Source organism: Grus americana, chromosome 15 (genome assembly GCF_028858705.1).
Source record: "Grus americana isolate bGruAme1 chromosome 15, bGruAme1.mat, whole genome shotgun sequence".
Taxonomy (NCBI): Eukaryota; Metazoa; Chordata; class Aves; order Gruiformes; family Gruidae; genus Grus; species Grus americana.
Genome location: NC_072866.1, coordinates 14,021,964 through 14,038,049, shown reverse-complemented (window position 1 = coordinate 14,038,049; position 16,086 = coordinate 14,021,964). Strand labels below are relative to the sequence as shown.

General features: G+C 37.6%; 1 protein-coding gene across 17 annotated transcripts in view; it reads left to right on the top strand.

Annotated features, from left to right (window-relative positions):
* Nucleotides 1-16,086, top strand: part of SUN1 (Sad1 and UNC84 domain containing 1) — a 35,326-nt gene that overhangs the window by 8,977 nt on the left and 10,263 nt on the right. For 6 of the 17 annotated variants that reach the window (XM_054843446.1, XM_054843443.1, XM_054843448.1 and 3 more), the window contains exons 2-10: nucleotides 1,877-1,973; nucleotides 8,424-8,615; nucleotides 8,985-9,175; nucleotides 10,319-10,345; nucleotides 10,449-10,637; nucleotides 12,383-12,505; nucleotides 13,500-13,583; nucleotides 13,889-13,999; nucleotides 15,383-15,481. In XM_054843446.1, the coding sequence (XP_054699421.1) occupies nucleotides 1,897-1,973; nucleotides 8,424-8,615; nucleotides 8,985-9,175; nucleotides 10,319-10,345; nucleotides 10,449-10,637; nucleotides 12,383-12,505; nucleotides 13,500-13,583; nucleotides 13,889-13,999; nucleotides 15,383-15,481 (1,093 nt within the window). In that variant the 5' untranslated portion in view covers nucleotides 1,877-1,896. The remainder of the gene's footprint in view (nucleotides 1-1,876; nucleotides 1,974-8,423; nucleotides 8,616-8,984; nucleotides 9,176-10,318; nucleotides 10,346-10,448; nucleotides 10,638-12,382; nucleotides 12,506-13,499; nucleotides 13,584-13,888; nucleotides 14,000-15,382; nucleotides 15,482-16,086) is intronic. The other 11 variants (XM_054843453.1, XM_054843454.1, XM_054843452.1 and 8 more) reach the window with 6 other exon arrangements.

Sequence of the window (16,086 nt, the reverse complement as noted above, 5' to 3'; positions counted from 1 at the left end):
GGATGGACCAATTTAAACAGATCAACCTTAATCATAGTTTTGAATTTCAGTAGGCATATGTCTGAGAAATCTGTTTTGGTGTTAAAACAAGTGCTGTCTGATGTTATCAACATCCCTCATCTGGAAATTCACTTTCTTTACTGGGGAATCGTTGTTACTCTCTGGTCCCCGTTTGCTGTGTTCTAAAATGAGCTCTTATTTGTTGTTAAAGTATGGCAGCAGTTGTTATGTATTCTAGCAGTATTTGCTGCTTGTTCTAGCAAGAGAATTAGACTGCTTTGCTAATACTTCCACACTACTGATTTAAGCTTCCTCTAAACAAACAACAGATTTTTATACACAAGCCAGTGAAAGCACTATGGCTCTGGGACAAGTGAAGTAAGTTTAGGGAAAGATCACAATGGAAATGCTTTCTCTAGGCATCAGGATTTTTTAATATTATAAATGGCAGAAGTGAGAGACCTTATTTTTCATTAACCCTGTAAATGCATGGAAGGTGCTTGCTTTCAGACAGCTACAATGTTTAGGCCTGTAAGCTTTGAGTTTTAGAAACAAGAAGAAAACTCTGTCTTTAGTAGTGATGGAAGTATCCTCCTGCCTTATTGACATGAGGATTTGGAGGCTACAGGTGGACTAAGAGCATTTTAGTGTTGTGTGTCGAGATTTCTTCTTGAACTATTACCTGTACCTGTGACTCTGTTTCTTGTTTATTTCTTATGTCTACATAGCTATACAAATGAAAACTCTTATTTCAGCATAGCAAAGTGCATATCAAAAATGAGGTACTTGTTGATGTTTTGATTATAAGAATGCAAGTGTAACTAGCAATATTTTTACCTTAGTTTAGGCATGTCAGCAGTTGTGTGGAATATCTTTTACTGCTGCTGAAACAGGAGCTGCAGATAATCTGGAAATAGCCAGGATTCTGCTTTGCTAACCATACAAATCCAGGATAGCCAAATCCCTGTTTGTTAATTATGAATAACCTACTATCAAATAATCTTTTCTAGAAAAGCAAAACTTTTCTTGTGGCTAATGGAATTGAGAAGAGCTTAAGGGTTTTTTGCAAATACTTTGAACTTCAAAGTCAAATCCTAGATAATACCACAAGTAGTCACCCATGCAGTTCTGCCAGTTTCTTGATACAACATCATCGATTTTGGTTTTCTTCCCAAAGTTATAATACTTTTCAAAGACCCCATGGAAAGTTTTACAAGTGTGGGTTGGGTTTGGGTTAGGGTTTTTTTGGAAGTGGATGGCACTCTGGAAAATGTACCTAATTCTAGCTATGTGAGTCATTTTGCAGTTGGCTGTTATGCTAGGGTGTGTATTCAGTGTTTTTTATGATAGGAATAAATTAACCGATACCAAATATTACAATTTTATGTGAAATGAAGGAAACTCCTTGCTGCTTAGTGGATGATGTTCAAATGTTGTACAATAAAATGATTTGATTATATGTAAAAACTTTCTCAAGTTTCAACTGTGTTACTCTTTGTTGGTGCACAGAACAGCCTGTACTTTGCTCAGTGGGCTTTCACAATGAGTTTTGCTTTGAAGAGACCTCTGAAAGCATGGCAGTGCTGTAGTGCAGTTGTGATAAGAGTTTGGCTCATATTACAGTAATGCTCTAGAGAACTCGGAAACTGCTGAAAATAGAGTATCATAAAGAAAGTTGCGGTCAAAAATACACTGAGCTTCATGCAGTAATGATAAGGGATATCTAGCGCTGGCAGCAATACAGCTGAAATACTGAGAGCTCCAGTAGCTTTTTTTATTTCAATACTTCATAATACAGGCTGAACAGTGCAAGGGCTCTTACATTGACTTTACGTAACTTTAAGTCATTGCATTACTTTATTTTCACCTTTTACAGTATGATTTGAAACAGTCAACATGGACTTTTCACGTCTACACACGTACACTCCTCCCCAATGTCTGCCAGAGAACACTGGCTATACATATGCACTCAGGTGAGAACTCTTTTCTTCTTGTAGAGAAACTATATGTTCTCTGAATGTTGTTAATTCTGGAGAGTTTAGCTTTCCTGGTAAGTATCTGACTTCTTTGAAGAAGCATGCTTTCTCTAGTCTGCTTTGAAAATAACTGCTGTGTCCTAAATGGAGGAAAGAATACATGTTGAACTAACAGGACAACGACTAAGTTAATGACTCAGTGTTTATTAGTTGCTATGAAGAACTAGTCTCCGCCTAGCTACAATTGCTGTTTTATTTCTATAAATACATCATCAAAATTCTCAGATGTTTTCTAGTATGTCTTGTAACTTCTGTATGTGTGTTCTTTTTTGCGACTTGGCACCATTCTCCCTTTAAAACACTGATTGATGCGCACTCATTGCTGCTAGCGTGGAACTTGGCTGGAAGTCACGTATCGATTACTTTTTTAGCAAAACTGCTTACTGTGTGAATGTAAAATCTATATTCTAATGAACTTGCTTTTTCTTTTATCTTTTTATTAAACTAACCATTGTTCTTTAATCACTTCAGTTTTCTAAAAATAACTGTGGTATGTTTGTTAGTTTTTGTATTATGTAATCAAAACAAATGTTATGATTGCCATTTGAGTCTTTTAATATTAATAGAACAGATTGTGATTGCTGATTTAATCTAGCTAGCTCTTCCTGTTGTTAATAGATGTATTTTGAAGCAAATATACATCAGTGAGCCTGAGTTACTGGTTTAGCTAATTTTAAGTTTGAAAAAAAAAAAAAAGTTTGTTAGGATGCAGTATGAGATTGCTTTTCTACTCTGTGCCTGTAAATCATTATGTATTTAATATATTAATATATACTATTTAGATTGCAGAATACTTGGCTGCTTGCCAGTAAAACATAAGTTGGCAAAACTGTAGGATTAAGAGATCACTAACTTTAATATTCTTGCTTTTGTGTACTCTAAAACTGTAGTGTTGTCAGTTTTTGTTGGGGATCGTGGGTTGTTTGGCTGTAGCCTGATGTCAAGAGTGTTGCAAAATGGGATGGGTCTTATGTTGCATCAATTAAATTGCAACTCTTCCTGAATATTCAGAAAAAAATTGGTAAAATGTTGGTTACATATGAGTGGGTCTACTAATTTCCAGAAAGGCATGCTGGACAATGAAAGATGATTTATGCGCCTTATACGAGCCAGCAGATTTACTATTATATTACTAAGTGGTTTTTAGATAGCTCTGTTGCAAATGTACCTTAGAGATTGGCTGAAATATTCTAACTCTTTTTACAGTGGACAGCATTCCCTACTGTGAGCAATGAAAGTAGACTTGAATTCTTCAGGTTGTTTAGACTGAGTTTTATGTCTCTGTGAGCATATCTTTCTTAAAACAAGCTGTGAAGTTGTCATCTAACTTGGTTTCTTTTCCTTAGTTGTTATATTTGTCTGAAATGATACCGGTATGTTCTACTGTACAATCTTCTCCACAGCAACTAATCTTTCTCGCAGACAAGAGGGAATAAGTAGGTCTTAGTATTAACTTAAGAAATTAAGATAGATTTTTTTTTTTATGTCCAAAAGTATTAGCAAAGTAAAGGTCAATGACTTGCTTAAACTAATCTGGGGTTAAAACCCTTCTGAGCTGGGTTTTTCTTCTTGCACGCTATTTTGTTGGATGTTTTGTTTCTCACGGAAGCAAACAAGAGTATCACAAGAGCAAAGATTAACCTGCCAGGAAAGGAAGAGGGAGAATGATAAATCCTATGTGAAGTCTGGAGAATAGTTCATTATGACTCCGGGATTTGCACAGAAGACACTTGGGTGTATTTGACTTCCTGCATAGATGCGGATTGTTTTGCAAACTGAGAACTTGTGAAGAGGCCTTTGTAGAAGGGGAGGGTTATGTGTCTTGAAACTTTTCAGCCTCCCATTTTGCTGTGTTAAACTGCATTAGGTATAGGTATTTGGAAATGGATAGAGCTAGATAAACTGAAGTTTAATAACTGACTTAATGAAGGCAAGTATAGCTAAACTAGGTTGAAATTAATTCATTGTAATTCTTCCTTGTCTAGAAAGGAAGGATTAGCAAGCTTATTCTTTAAAATTTCCTCTTGAAAAATTCTCTGAAGCCCCAAATTTTAAAATAATGGGGGAAAACTACTTGGTACACTGCCTGCTTTCAGGGTGTCAAGACTAAACTAAAGTCTTCTGAGCAGACTGTTGCTGTGTGTCTGCCTGCTGAATCTGTGCAGAATGCCATGTATTACTGATGTAGCTCTTCCTACTTGGGTCAAGCAATATTTGAAGAATCTGAAGAAAGGGTGACTTAGGCAGTTGCTAATCAGAAATATTTTCATAGAAGGGTTTGGGTTTGAAGGGACCTTAAAGCCCATCCAATTCCAACCCCCATGCCATGGGCAGGGACACCCTCCACCAGACCAGGTTGCCCAAAGCCCCATCCAACCTGGCCTTGAACACTGCCAGGGATGGGGCATCCACAGCTTCTCTGGGCAACCTGTGCCGGTGCCTCACCTCCCTCACAGGGAAGAATTTCTTCCTAATATCTAATCTAAATCTGCCCTCCTTCAGCTTAAGGGCATTACCCTTTGTCCTTGTAAACAGTCCCTCTCCAGCTTTCTTGTAGGCCCTTTCAGATACTGGAAGATGCTATAAGGTCTCCCCAGAGCCTTCTCTTCACCAGGCTGAACACCTCCAATGCTCTCAGCCTGTCTTCATTTTCATGCTGAAGTTCCTTCTCATCTCACCCCCACTTGTATTTGTTTTGCTTATATTCTGATCTGGCTTGTTCTGCCTTTGACAATTCAATCTTTACAAAATCTGTCTCTGAGTTTCTTTTAAAGAAATTGGCTTGTGCTTGTAGCACTGCAGAAAGAAGTGCAGTGAAGTTAGATACCACGAAGCTATTAATAGAATTGGTTATGAACTATTAATAGAATTTATATTAATACTCACTGGGATTACTGTGTCTTCATAACTGTTTGTAGTGCTTTTACTCTTCCAGCCCAAATCAGAAAAAACATTGAGCTGATATAGCTAAATAACCTTTATCCTCCTCAAAATGCAAGTCAAACTTGTGAATCTCACCCACTTGTCAACATATAATTTACACCCCCCTCTTCAGGATGATCTTTCTTTCTCGTCACTGTCATCTTTTGAGTTGTTTTGTCAATTCGGTACCTTTAACACCTCTCTTTCTTCACAAATATGGATTAAATTGATAAGAATTTGGTTTCTATGTCAGAGCACTGAATCAGGGTGTAACTTTCTGTGAAATAGTTGAATAAAATCCTTTGGTTTTATGTGTGTTCTGGGATGGATCGAAGCAATAGCTAAACCCAAGGTAGTGTCCTTGGTCAGTTAATATAAGTAATGCCCTGGTCAGAAAGCATATGAAAGTTCATGTACTGATTATATGCATGCGTCCATGTCAGATGTCTGTTTAGCTATAGTTCTTGAGGTGTATTGCATTTATCATCTGTTGTTATCTTGAATGATCAAGAACACTACTGCCCATTTAATTCCAAGGAATACTAATAAAATAAATGACACTTAAGGTCCTCCAGACAAAGCTATAGGTGTACTAAAATTGGCAGACCTCATTCCCATTCCAGTTGTATAACTTGAAAATTAACTGACTGAAGTCTAAGATATTCTTATGCTGTAGAAGTTCATAAGAAGGAGATATGAAGGTAATAGCTAAGAAGCTGGAAATGTAAGACTGGATCCAGTCAGCAGATCTGCCAGCAGCTATGGGAGTTGTTGTCAGGGGGAAGGAACCCCTGCCTGCGCTGTTTGTGTAGGCTAACTGTGTCCCACATTTAAGATGTGTTTTGGTTAACCATACATATTGGATAGGAGTACCATCAATGTATGGGTTCATTTCTGTCCTGTGAAAGGAAAGGCAGGGAGTTTTGTTTACTGTAGTGTTTTCTGTAGAAGAAAAAAGGCCACTTTCCAAAGCATGGAAAGTGAGATAGCAAGTTAGGAGACTTGTAGATACTCTAGATACTGTTCTGCCAACAGAGGACAGATAATTGTCTTCGCTTCCAATGGGAAGAGAATTATTATCCTGTATGAGCAAGAGAGAAGCTCTCTCTTTGTTTAACAATGAAAAGATCCCATGATGTTTTTTTTGTAGTAGAGCCTAATTCTGAGCTGTGTGTTCAACCTAAATTGATATAAATGCTCATTGAGATACTTAATCATAGCAAGTGTTTATAAACAGAAACAATTGAGGCTGGTCACAGCTGTCAGCCTGTCCTGTGTACTTGTGTGTTCTTGTGAATTGAGTATCTGTAAGAAAGGTTGGGTGAAGAAGAGGAAAAGCAAATGCATGGTGGCAAGTGTAAATAGCAAAACTGAGTTCTGAAACACCTGTTTAGGAAGGGACTCAGTAGTAAACTACTGTGGCTCTGACCCTTTCAGAATGAACAAGAGCAGCAGTATTTAGCTCCTAATTTCACTTCACATCTGTCAGAACGCAAGCTGTCTAAACAATATTTTTGAAAACTGTAAAAACTATATCCTTTTGTACCTAATCAAATGTAGACTAAATCTGTTCTCACATGAGGAGGCTCCTGTCTTATCTCCCCCTTCCACCCAAATGTAAGCGAGGATTAATAAGTGTAATGTATGCTGGGTTTGTCCTAAGCTGTGCTTATACTCCTGCCTTGCACAGGATTGCACTGCATGTGGCAGCATTAGCAGGTCAGAAATAAGATCAAGCAGGTAGTGCTGAAGACCTGCCACCAAATCTACGCACCTCTGGGCGATGGAAGAAGTTATTTTGGACAAGGTCTGGTCCTGTGGGCTGATTGCCTGTTTGCTGCTGGAGCAACTAGATGCTTTCCTGCAGTGCATTGTCTGGTTTAGGCTTTTTTTAGCTGAAAGAAATGCAGTTCACATGCTCTGATACAATCCCATCTTACTTTGAATTGTGGAGCAATCAAGAAACTTGCTTCAAAAGCACCCACCTTGTCAGAATTAAATCACTGCTCTAAGTGTAGCTACTAGGCCTTCTGATGTTAACTTATTTGTATGCCAAAGTAATACAATACATATCATATTGTTACTTTGTAATGTTCTGGGGTCTTTAAAGATTGTGTAAGAAAGTAATTTCCATTAAATTGTTTTTGCACAAATATATTTTATAGAAGCTGTTTACATGGGTTTTTTTTAAAGGAAAAGCTTCCATTTCAAACACGAATTGCACAGTAGAATCTACTCATTCAGACCTAATTTGCTTGGTTTTGTTTGGGATTTTGGGGAGAAGAAGCTGATTCCATTAACAATACCTTGCTCAGCTCTTCTTTCAAAAAAAACCCAAAAACCAAAACCCCACAAACAAACAAAGCCCCCAGGAATATTGAAGCAACTGCTATTACAGCTGTGTATATCCCTGTGGCCCAAGAGAGCACAGGCTCCTTAAAGCTGGCCTAGCGCCCTCAGCGGTTAGCTGCTCTCGGTCACAGTGCTGAGTGGTTCTAGGACCCGGCCTCCTGCCCTGCAATATCCTGTAACAACAAGCTGTGCTCAGCTACGTAACTGTTTCCTTTCATTGTAAGTATGAGTATTCTGCTATAGGCTAAACTCCTGGTTTTGTAAATGTATTTCTTACTGGCTCCTCTGTGATGCGTTTGTATGCCTTGTGTTGCTGCTTTGTCTTCATGTAAGTTTTCGTGGAGGTTCTGAGGGAATCAAGTGTAAAAGTGTAGAGTTCCTGGGGTAATGATGTGAAGCTTGTCTACGTGTAAACTTGCCTCTGTAGGATAAACCAGAGAAAAATGGATTAAAGAGTCTAAACTTTTTTCATTTGTTCAGAGTTAAATATTTCTAATGACCTGCATTAAATTAAGAAATATTTTAAAAGCACTATTTTTTTAAAGTAATGGTAATGAAACTAATGTAGCTAAAGTAGAGAGTCCTTTAATTATCTTAAAGGTGGGAAGTTCCTACTTACTGGGAGATGGAGATTCAGAGTAGTGTGGCATATGGATCTTTGGTTCTCAAAACAAGGAGTTCGCAAACAAAAACTTTCACTATAAATAAATCTTTACCTTGGTGCTTAGAGTGCATCATGATTTTTAATTTGCTGCTAGGCGTGGTGAAGAAACTGTGTCATGAATGGCTTCCTCTCTCAAATTGGTCCCAGAAGAACTATGTGTCTAAAGCTGTGCAACAAATGCTTGCTCTGGCTCAACTTCAGACATGGTTTCCATGGTGGTTGTTTCTTTCTAACTGTGATTTGCTTTCAGTTGTTAAACTGCTTAAGAGAACCTTGAATGTCTACATACTTCTAAGTTATTTGGGTTACATGGCATATCTTGTGGGAATTGCTCCATAACACCAAATAAACAGTTTCTAATGGAAACTTAGACTAGCTTGAAGTGCATATTTGTTACTAGGGGAATTTTTTCCTTAAGCTTTGGTAACTTTGTTCTTATTTTGCTCCAGTTCAAGTTATTCTTCATCTGCTTTGGATTTTGAGACTGAAAACAAATTAGATCCAGTATTTGATTCACCAAGGATGTCACGGCGTAGTTTACGGTTAGCTGCAGCAGGATTTAATAAATCAGATGATGCACGAAATGATATCCTTCATGACAGCTCTTATGCCGGAAGCATGTCCTTCGGAGAACAGTCTAAGTAAGCATTTTCTTTATCATCACAAGTTAATTTATTGATTGGTCTTGAGACTTCCTGTTTGAACACAATAGTACAAACAGAGGTTACCTGTTGTTTTATTCTTTGTTGTCAGTATTTACTGCCATACTTTGAAAATTGTGTTCACTGTGTGGTTTGCAGTGAAGTCTTTGCAAAAGTATAGATGCCTGAAGGTGAGGATTTCCTTTTAAACCTCATTTGACCTGTCAAGTCACGTCAGTGTTAAATACCTTGACTGTGTTTTTGGGTCGGTGGGGGTTTTTTTTGTTTGTTTTTCATTTTAAATGAGAGATAAAGAGAAATTTGCATCTTTTAGTGCTATGTATTACTTTGCTTTGCTTTGTTTCCTAGCATGGTGAAGCAACGCAAAAGTATGAATAAACAATCTGGCAGTGTAAGACACACTCCAAGGAAAAACCTGTACAGCTCTTCCATCTTCAGCCAAAGCAGTTTCAATAGCCATGCCAGTGATGCATCAATGGTATCCACTGTATTGGATGAATCTTTGATTCGAGAGCAGACAGAAGTAGATCACTTCTGGGGTAGGCAATGATTGCTATTGCTTGTATCAGGCTGTGAAAACTGTTTATAGTTTGGTGCGTATAAATGTATGTTCACATCTTCCCTCTTTTCTCTATCCATTTTCCCATCCTGCCCCCAAACATGTGCATGTACTTACACTTTCACTGTAGATGTCTGCTTGCTAAGATGCCTACTGGAAATTCACAGTCCAGTATGTAAACTTGATTTACTGGCATAGTCAACATTGGGACATGTGGCACAGTCAAGTTAATGTGCCAGGCAAACGTACAATTTTGTGTTGCAACACCATAGATGGTATAGATTTAATTATCTCTTATCATTACTTTCTTCAAAATATGCATGCAGTACCATATTTAAAGGATGGTAGACATGTAACTTGTGTTTGGAATGCCAAAGGAAAAGCACTTTTTGTTTGTTTATAGCCAGAGGTATGTTTCAACTTCACATACCTTAATCTGAAAGTTTCAAATCAGTGGTGCTTGAGGATTTCCTGAGAGGGTTTTTGTGTGTGGCTGGTTTAGTTTTACAAGTATATACAAGTGTACTTTTCTGGAACTTACTCTCCTCATTGAAGAGGAAAATATGGGAGTTGTCTACATAAAGTATTGTCTACATAAAGTGTTGTGTAGATGATGATCAACAACTTACTATATCTCCCAATTTAGACTGTTTGTTTGTAGTCAGTATGCTTCTGACCTTCCCAGAGTCCTAGTGTAAAGAATTGTTTCAATCTTAGTAGAACATGTTCTAAACTTTAGATTACCTGGCTCTTAAAACAGGATCTTAAAATACAGTAGTACCACAGTAGTTACCAAGCAACAGAAACAGCGTAAGCTTGTAATTAGCTGCTTTAAAGTCACATGGGAGCTAAGAAAAGGTGTAGTTGTCATTCATATTATTTTGTCTGCTGCTTCTGTGGTAGAATGCTTTTCACTAACTGTTACCCTGCTACATTAATCTCTGTGTATATGGATCTAGTCACATGGTAGACTGCAAAATATGATTAGTATTTAACATAAAGTGGCTTTTCTTTGCAGTCTTAAAATTAGTGGGACTTTTAATTTGAGTTCATGTTGGATATTGTAGTTGATTACAGGACTTCCTTATATTTGGGACCAAATTTTTTCTTTTTCCTTTTGAAGGTCTTGATGATGAAGGCGACCCTAAAGGTAACTACACTTTCCTTTTCCTTCCACATGCATTCTATTTAATGTAACTAGTGATGGCAATACTGATGTCAGTGCACTGAATGTTTTACTCTTGGTTTGCTAGGTAGCGATACTACACTGATGCAGGGAAATGGTGATATAGCATCAGCAGAAACGCAGACCACAGTGATCAATGGCTACACTTGCAGTGACTGCAGCATGCTTTCAGAACGGAAGGAGGTTCTTACAGCATACTCACCTTCTCCTGTGCCATCTTCCAGAATTTACTCTAGGGATAGAAGCCAGAAACAGAGTAAGTTACTTTCTCTTGTGCTTTATCTGGAGAGCAGAATGGTATATGCTTTAGTTGATGCATTTTCCATATAGTGTGATTTTTAGGACTTTACCTACCCTGCTAAATTTACCAATAACTAAGTTCTAGAGATCTGCTTATAGGAAATACCTTTTTCTATATCAATTGAAACTTTATGTACTTAGCTTCTGATATATAACTACCAACTCTTTGCAATGCTGCTGTAGGAATTAGACAACTTCAAAATGAAAATGCCATGGTATCTTAACGAGTTTTATTTCCAAACAGATTTGGAACACGATGGGCTGTTCCAACCAGCAATGATCATGAGAGTCTCCTAATCCAGTATCGGATCTATACATGTCTGTTTACAAGATTTTTGGTCAGGGTTTTCAGATAGAAACTCTTTCTACATGGTCCAGTTATTTTTTTTTATTTATTTTTTATTACAGGAACTTTCAAGATTGAGCAGAACTATTACTTTGCAGTGCTTCTATTATCCAAGAAATCTCTGAGATACCTTCCTACTTTCTGCTTTGGTTTTTTCCTACTCATTTAATCTTGCAGTTTATTAGAGTGTTTTTAGAAGCTAAACCTCAACTACTTTGAAAAATTGAACTCCAAAGGGAAAAAACTGATTCAAATAGACTTTCTAGTAACTATATTCCTAAAGCTCAAAAACCAAATGAATCTGCTGTAAACAAGGCTCTGCTTTTCCAAGGCAATCTCCATTCTATGGGCGGTTGTCCTCAGTTCTTGACTGTGTCTGCCTGCCTCTTGCATAGCATCTTGAATTCCTTGATTGTTGTTAGTCCACAGTTATCATGGAGAAGTTGTTTCTCAAGTGGCCTTGAATTAGAAAGAAACCAATTTGGGGATTCTCTAGATGTGTTATTCTTGAATGAAGTGGGTTTTCAGTAGCAAGAAATGAGTTTGTTTGAACTGTAAGGTGTGACTTTAAATGCTTTGAGGCAAATATTTATTTTTGGTAAATGTGTAGCATAGATAGGAATTCTGCTGGCTTAGCGTAATGAACAAAAAGTGACAACTGTGTGAAAACTGTTTTCTGTGCTCCTGAGTTTGTATTCACACAGGAAAATTTTACAAGGAACTCATCCTTGTACATTCCTCTGAACTTTAATCCAGTAGTTTGGGTTAAACTTGGGGAGGGTGGGGGAAGGGGCACACAATCATGGCAGGTTTTTGGGATGTGGCTGATTCTAGGGACTGCAGCTTTGTTCTTGCGGCTCTGAAGAAGTGTGTGTCTCTAGCACTTGAGGCAAACCACTGCAGTAACTTCCTCCAATGTAAAGGTGGAGGAGAAGGTGAAATAGTCCTCACCCTTCCAAATCCAAAATGAGAATGTAGGTTGTCTCTTTGGAGCTGTGACTTGCAAAATCAGTATCAACAGCTCACACCATTGAGAAATCCTGAGTTCTGTGAACAAGGGGTTCTTTGCTATTTAGAGTTCTTAATTCTCACAAAGAAAAGGTATTCTTGCTGAAGTCATGCATTCTGTCTTGAAGGCATTTTCCCCTAGGATGTGTAGTTCTTACAAAAGCTTTGCTGTATTATCTAGCGCATCCAGACTTTTCAAACCACACCTGCTTAAGTTTCATACTCCTGGCTAAACAAAGGCTTACCATGCTTCGTCCTCACTCTTCCACAAGCTAATGGTCACCAGAGGATAGAAGTACATCTTTGTGTAGGTGAATAATTTGTGTTCACACTGTTTTTTTCAATAGGAGGAACCTATTTCTACGTGAGTAAGATCCTGCGATTGATCAAAAATGCTGCAGCATCTTTTGCATCACTGTTAGTGCAACTATTTCAAATGGTTTTGCTGAAGCTGGGTTATGAATTTAAAGGTACCTTTTCAGTTGTCTGCCTTGGTCTCCACACAGAGCCAGTGTGTGTGTGTGTGTGTTGGGTGTGTTTGTGGGATTTTTTTTCCCTCTTCTACGGACTTCATCTTTGGCACTACAGTGATCTTTTTCTACAGTCTTTTCACTGGCTCCTGTCTTTCTCCCTCTTTTTATTATTATTTAATTATCTCAGTTTTGCTACCCTTTTCGTACTTTCCTTCTGTTTTGGAAGTATCAGGATTCGCATATGAGAGATCTGTGTTACAGTTAAGAGCCACCTGTTGATTTTTACTAGGAAGTGGTAGAAGGCAGTGTTTAAATTGAGAAACTTGACTTTCAAAAAACGCGTGTGATAGTGTCAAATTCAAACTTTTAAATGTCTAAGTTTGGACTATCTTGTTACTCTTAACCCCACTGTGCACTTAAAGCTTGATTAGATCTGTCTTGCAAAACTAAAACTGCCATCATCACTCTGCACTACTACTCTAAAGCATATCTTGTTTTCATTGAAAATGTTCAATTCTTCTTTGGTGTTTTCTCTTCTATAACACATGCTCTATGAGTGTGTGAATAAAACTTTGTTCACTCCTGTTCTCTCTGCCTTAGTGCCTTATAACTTGCTAATGCTCTCTTCTCGGTCTTTTAAGATCTCTGATAAAATCAACACAAAGATGTAACTGTTGGCCCATTTGACAGAATAATGGGAATAGAGACTCAAGATTTGATGAGTTGTTACTTAGGGGTTTTTTTTACTAACTTTATTAGCTGAAAAGAAGCAGAAAGATTTTTGAACCTCTTACTTGAAGAAGAAAAAATAAGACTGCACACAGTAGGCTTCTTCCTTGATCATTCTTTGGGTTTCCTGTGGGTAACCTGGCTTTAATACTGAACCAAGCCAGTTCAGCTAAAATCTGTGTATAATGTAGCTAAAGTAGGCATATATGAAAGGCTTTGAACTTGAGTTACATTCCATGTATGCTTTCTGAATGTGTTGCAGCTCACTCAGACTACTGTGGAAGCATGAATGTAAAGGAATTTTACAGAGGAGATAGCCATCTTGGTGTAAATGAGGAATCAATATGTAAGTATAATGATTGATGTTGTCTTTTAGCCTTGGGCTGTACACCAGGTTGTTGCTATAATAGTAGTATCAGATGCCCCATGACTCTATGGAAGCTACAAAGTAAACGTTTGGTTTGCAACTTAGCTGTAGGGGGGAGAATGGTGACTGGTGTACTGTAATGTTTCCCCAAGCAAGTATCATTCCACTGAAGTTTGTTTAGTGGTTTTTAATAACTGATATTATGAAGTAGACTTGTTCAAGTTATCTTGTAACGATTTGATCCTGGCTTTGTCCCATTAATCCACTGTTACCACAACCAACAGGTGATGACTGTAAGGGGAAGAAACATCTTGAAATATACACCACAGACCACATGCAATCCTCATGGGCTAAAAGGGTAGCAAGAACCATTTGGCACACCTTTTCTTACGCAGGTTGACTTGGACCTTTTTTATTTTGCTTTTATTTTGCATCGCAATCTCACAATATTAATCATACATGTTGGTTTGTGTTTGGGTTTTTTAACCTTTATCTATCAAATTAGAATAAAAGTGTAAATGTCTAGAAAATTAACTTGCTTAACACCTTTCCTGTTTGACTTCTTGTTCTGATACTGGCTTTTGTACAAGCTTGGCAGACTGCTTACCTATTAGTAGAAGCAAGGTGTAGGGACAGCATACACCTTGTATGTTAGAAAGAACAAGTCAGATTGTTAATTCGTTGCACTTTGGGGAAGTCTGTATGCTCAATAGGTTGAAAAGCTGCCTTTAAATGAAAGTAGGGTATGAGGTATTGGTATGCAGATTATTTGAATAAAGGGTTTTTAACATTTTATTTTTGTTCTAGTGATAGTCAATTTTTACAGGAATCTTATATAGGGATAGAATCTTCCCTGTGAGATGAGCGTTCCCTAGCTTGAATGACAGAGGCATCAAGAATCTGTTGAGCGCTCTTTATTCAGCAAAGGAAAATGATTTGAGACACTTCAATCACCTAAATGCTTTGCAAAATATTGGGTTGGTATGTCTATAATCCCTCAGATTAACCGAGGCGTATCTCCTAATCTAAAAATGTAGGATTACTTTCTAAATGTGTGCTACATAGTTTGTTCTGTAGAATGAACAGTCCTAGTCTTGGATATAGCAATTGTTGGCTTCAGTGGGCTTTAAGTTACAGCATCTTGTTACATTGGGTTTTTGTTGTTGTTGGTTTTGCTCTTTTTAAGAGACTCAAAACTGACATACTGAAGATCCTTGGAGACATTCAGTTTAATAAAAATTTGCTGCTTGTAATTTTTAGTAGAGAATATTTTCTATTACTTATCAGTATTTCTTAGACATCGTTATTCTTTCACTGGGATTTAAAATCTTTATTTCCTCTTCTGCACATGAACCTAGATAAGGAACTCGGTGTATAATTTGGAACAAATAAGATGCCTTTAAAGTAATGATGTGCTTAAAACTTGTTTTTATGGTAGTACTTTTTTGCTATTCTCTGTTATACTTAGCATGTTTAACAATGCCATGTTACAAAATGTAAACTTTTGTTGATTTTTGGAGAAGTGATATTCTAACTGCACAGATGATCATTCCGTTTATATGTGAGGGTTCTGTTTCTAAATTGTCTTGGTTTTACTTGGCTTTATATTTATTAGTGGCTTGCTTTGTTTTCAAATAGTGAAGAACCAAGCTTGTACATTATTGAAAGGTATGGTTTAAAACTGTGCAGAACATGTAATGGGCAGGGGCATGTACTGCAAAAGAACCTTCAATTCATTTATGTATGTTACCACATAGAGTTAATTTGTTATGATCTAGGTTACTTTATGCTTCACATGTTGCAAACAGTGGGAGCAACGGGATGGCTTGTGTCTCAGAAGGTGGTGTCTCTACTTTGGCTGGCCGTTCTTTCTCCAGGTTACTATCCTAATCCACGTGTGCGTGTGTTGCCTGTGCCTGTTGACAAACTAGGAATCCGCAGCATGTGGCTTGCACTAATTTAACTGTGCTTACGCTGTAGCTTTTGTATCTTGAAATGCATGTGCTACTGTACTTTCTTTATTGACCAAAATATGCTTAATGAGAGGGTATCTGCCTGTTCACAGGCATAATGGGAGACTAACTAGACTGTTTCATGAGGGAATGAGTGTGTGAATAGCACAGAATGTGGGGTGTCGAGAACAATGGGGTGTGTTTGGTTGCTTCCTATCATGGCATTCCTCTTAGCAAAAACTGATGCTCCTAATCTGTGCATTTCTTGAAACATATTGAGGACTTCAGTGCGTGGTAACTTGGATTCAAGCATTAATACTGAATTTCTGGCAAGATAGTGATGTTGTAACAAATAAGCATTTCATCTTTTTGCATGACCGTTGGTTTTGTTGAGTAGCTGACATTCTAATGCTATCATACTTGTGATATCTATATGTTAATAAGTTGCACGCATTGCCCGTACTCATGCATTTCTCTGCTGTGCAAAGTACTCTTGGCCACAGTTGCATTTCCCTCTGCTTGGTTTCTTT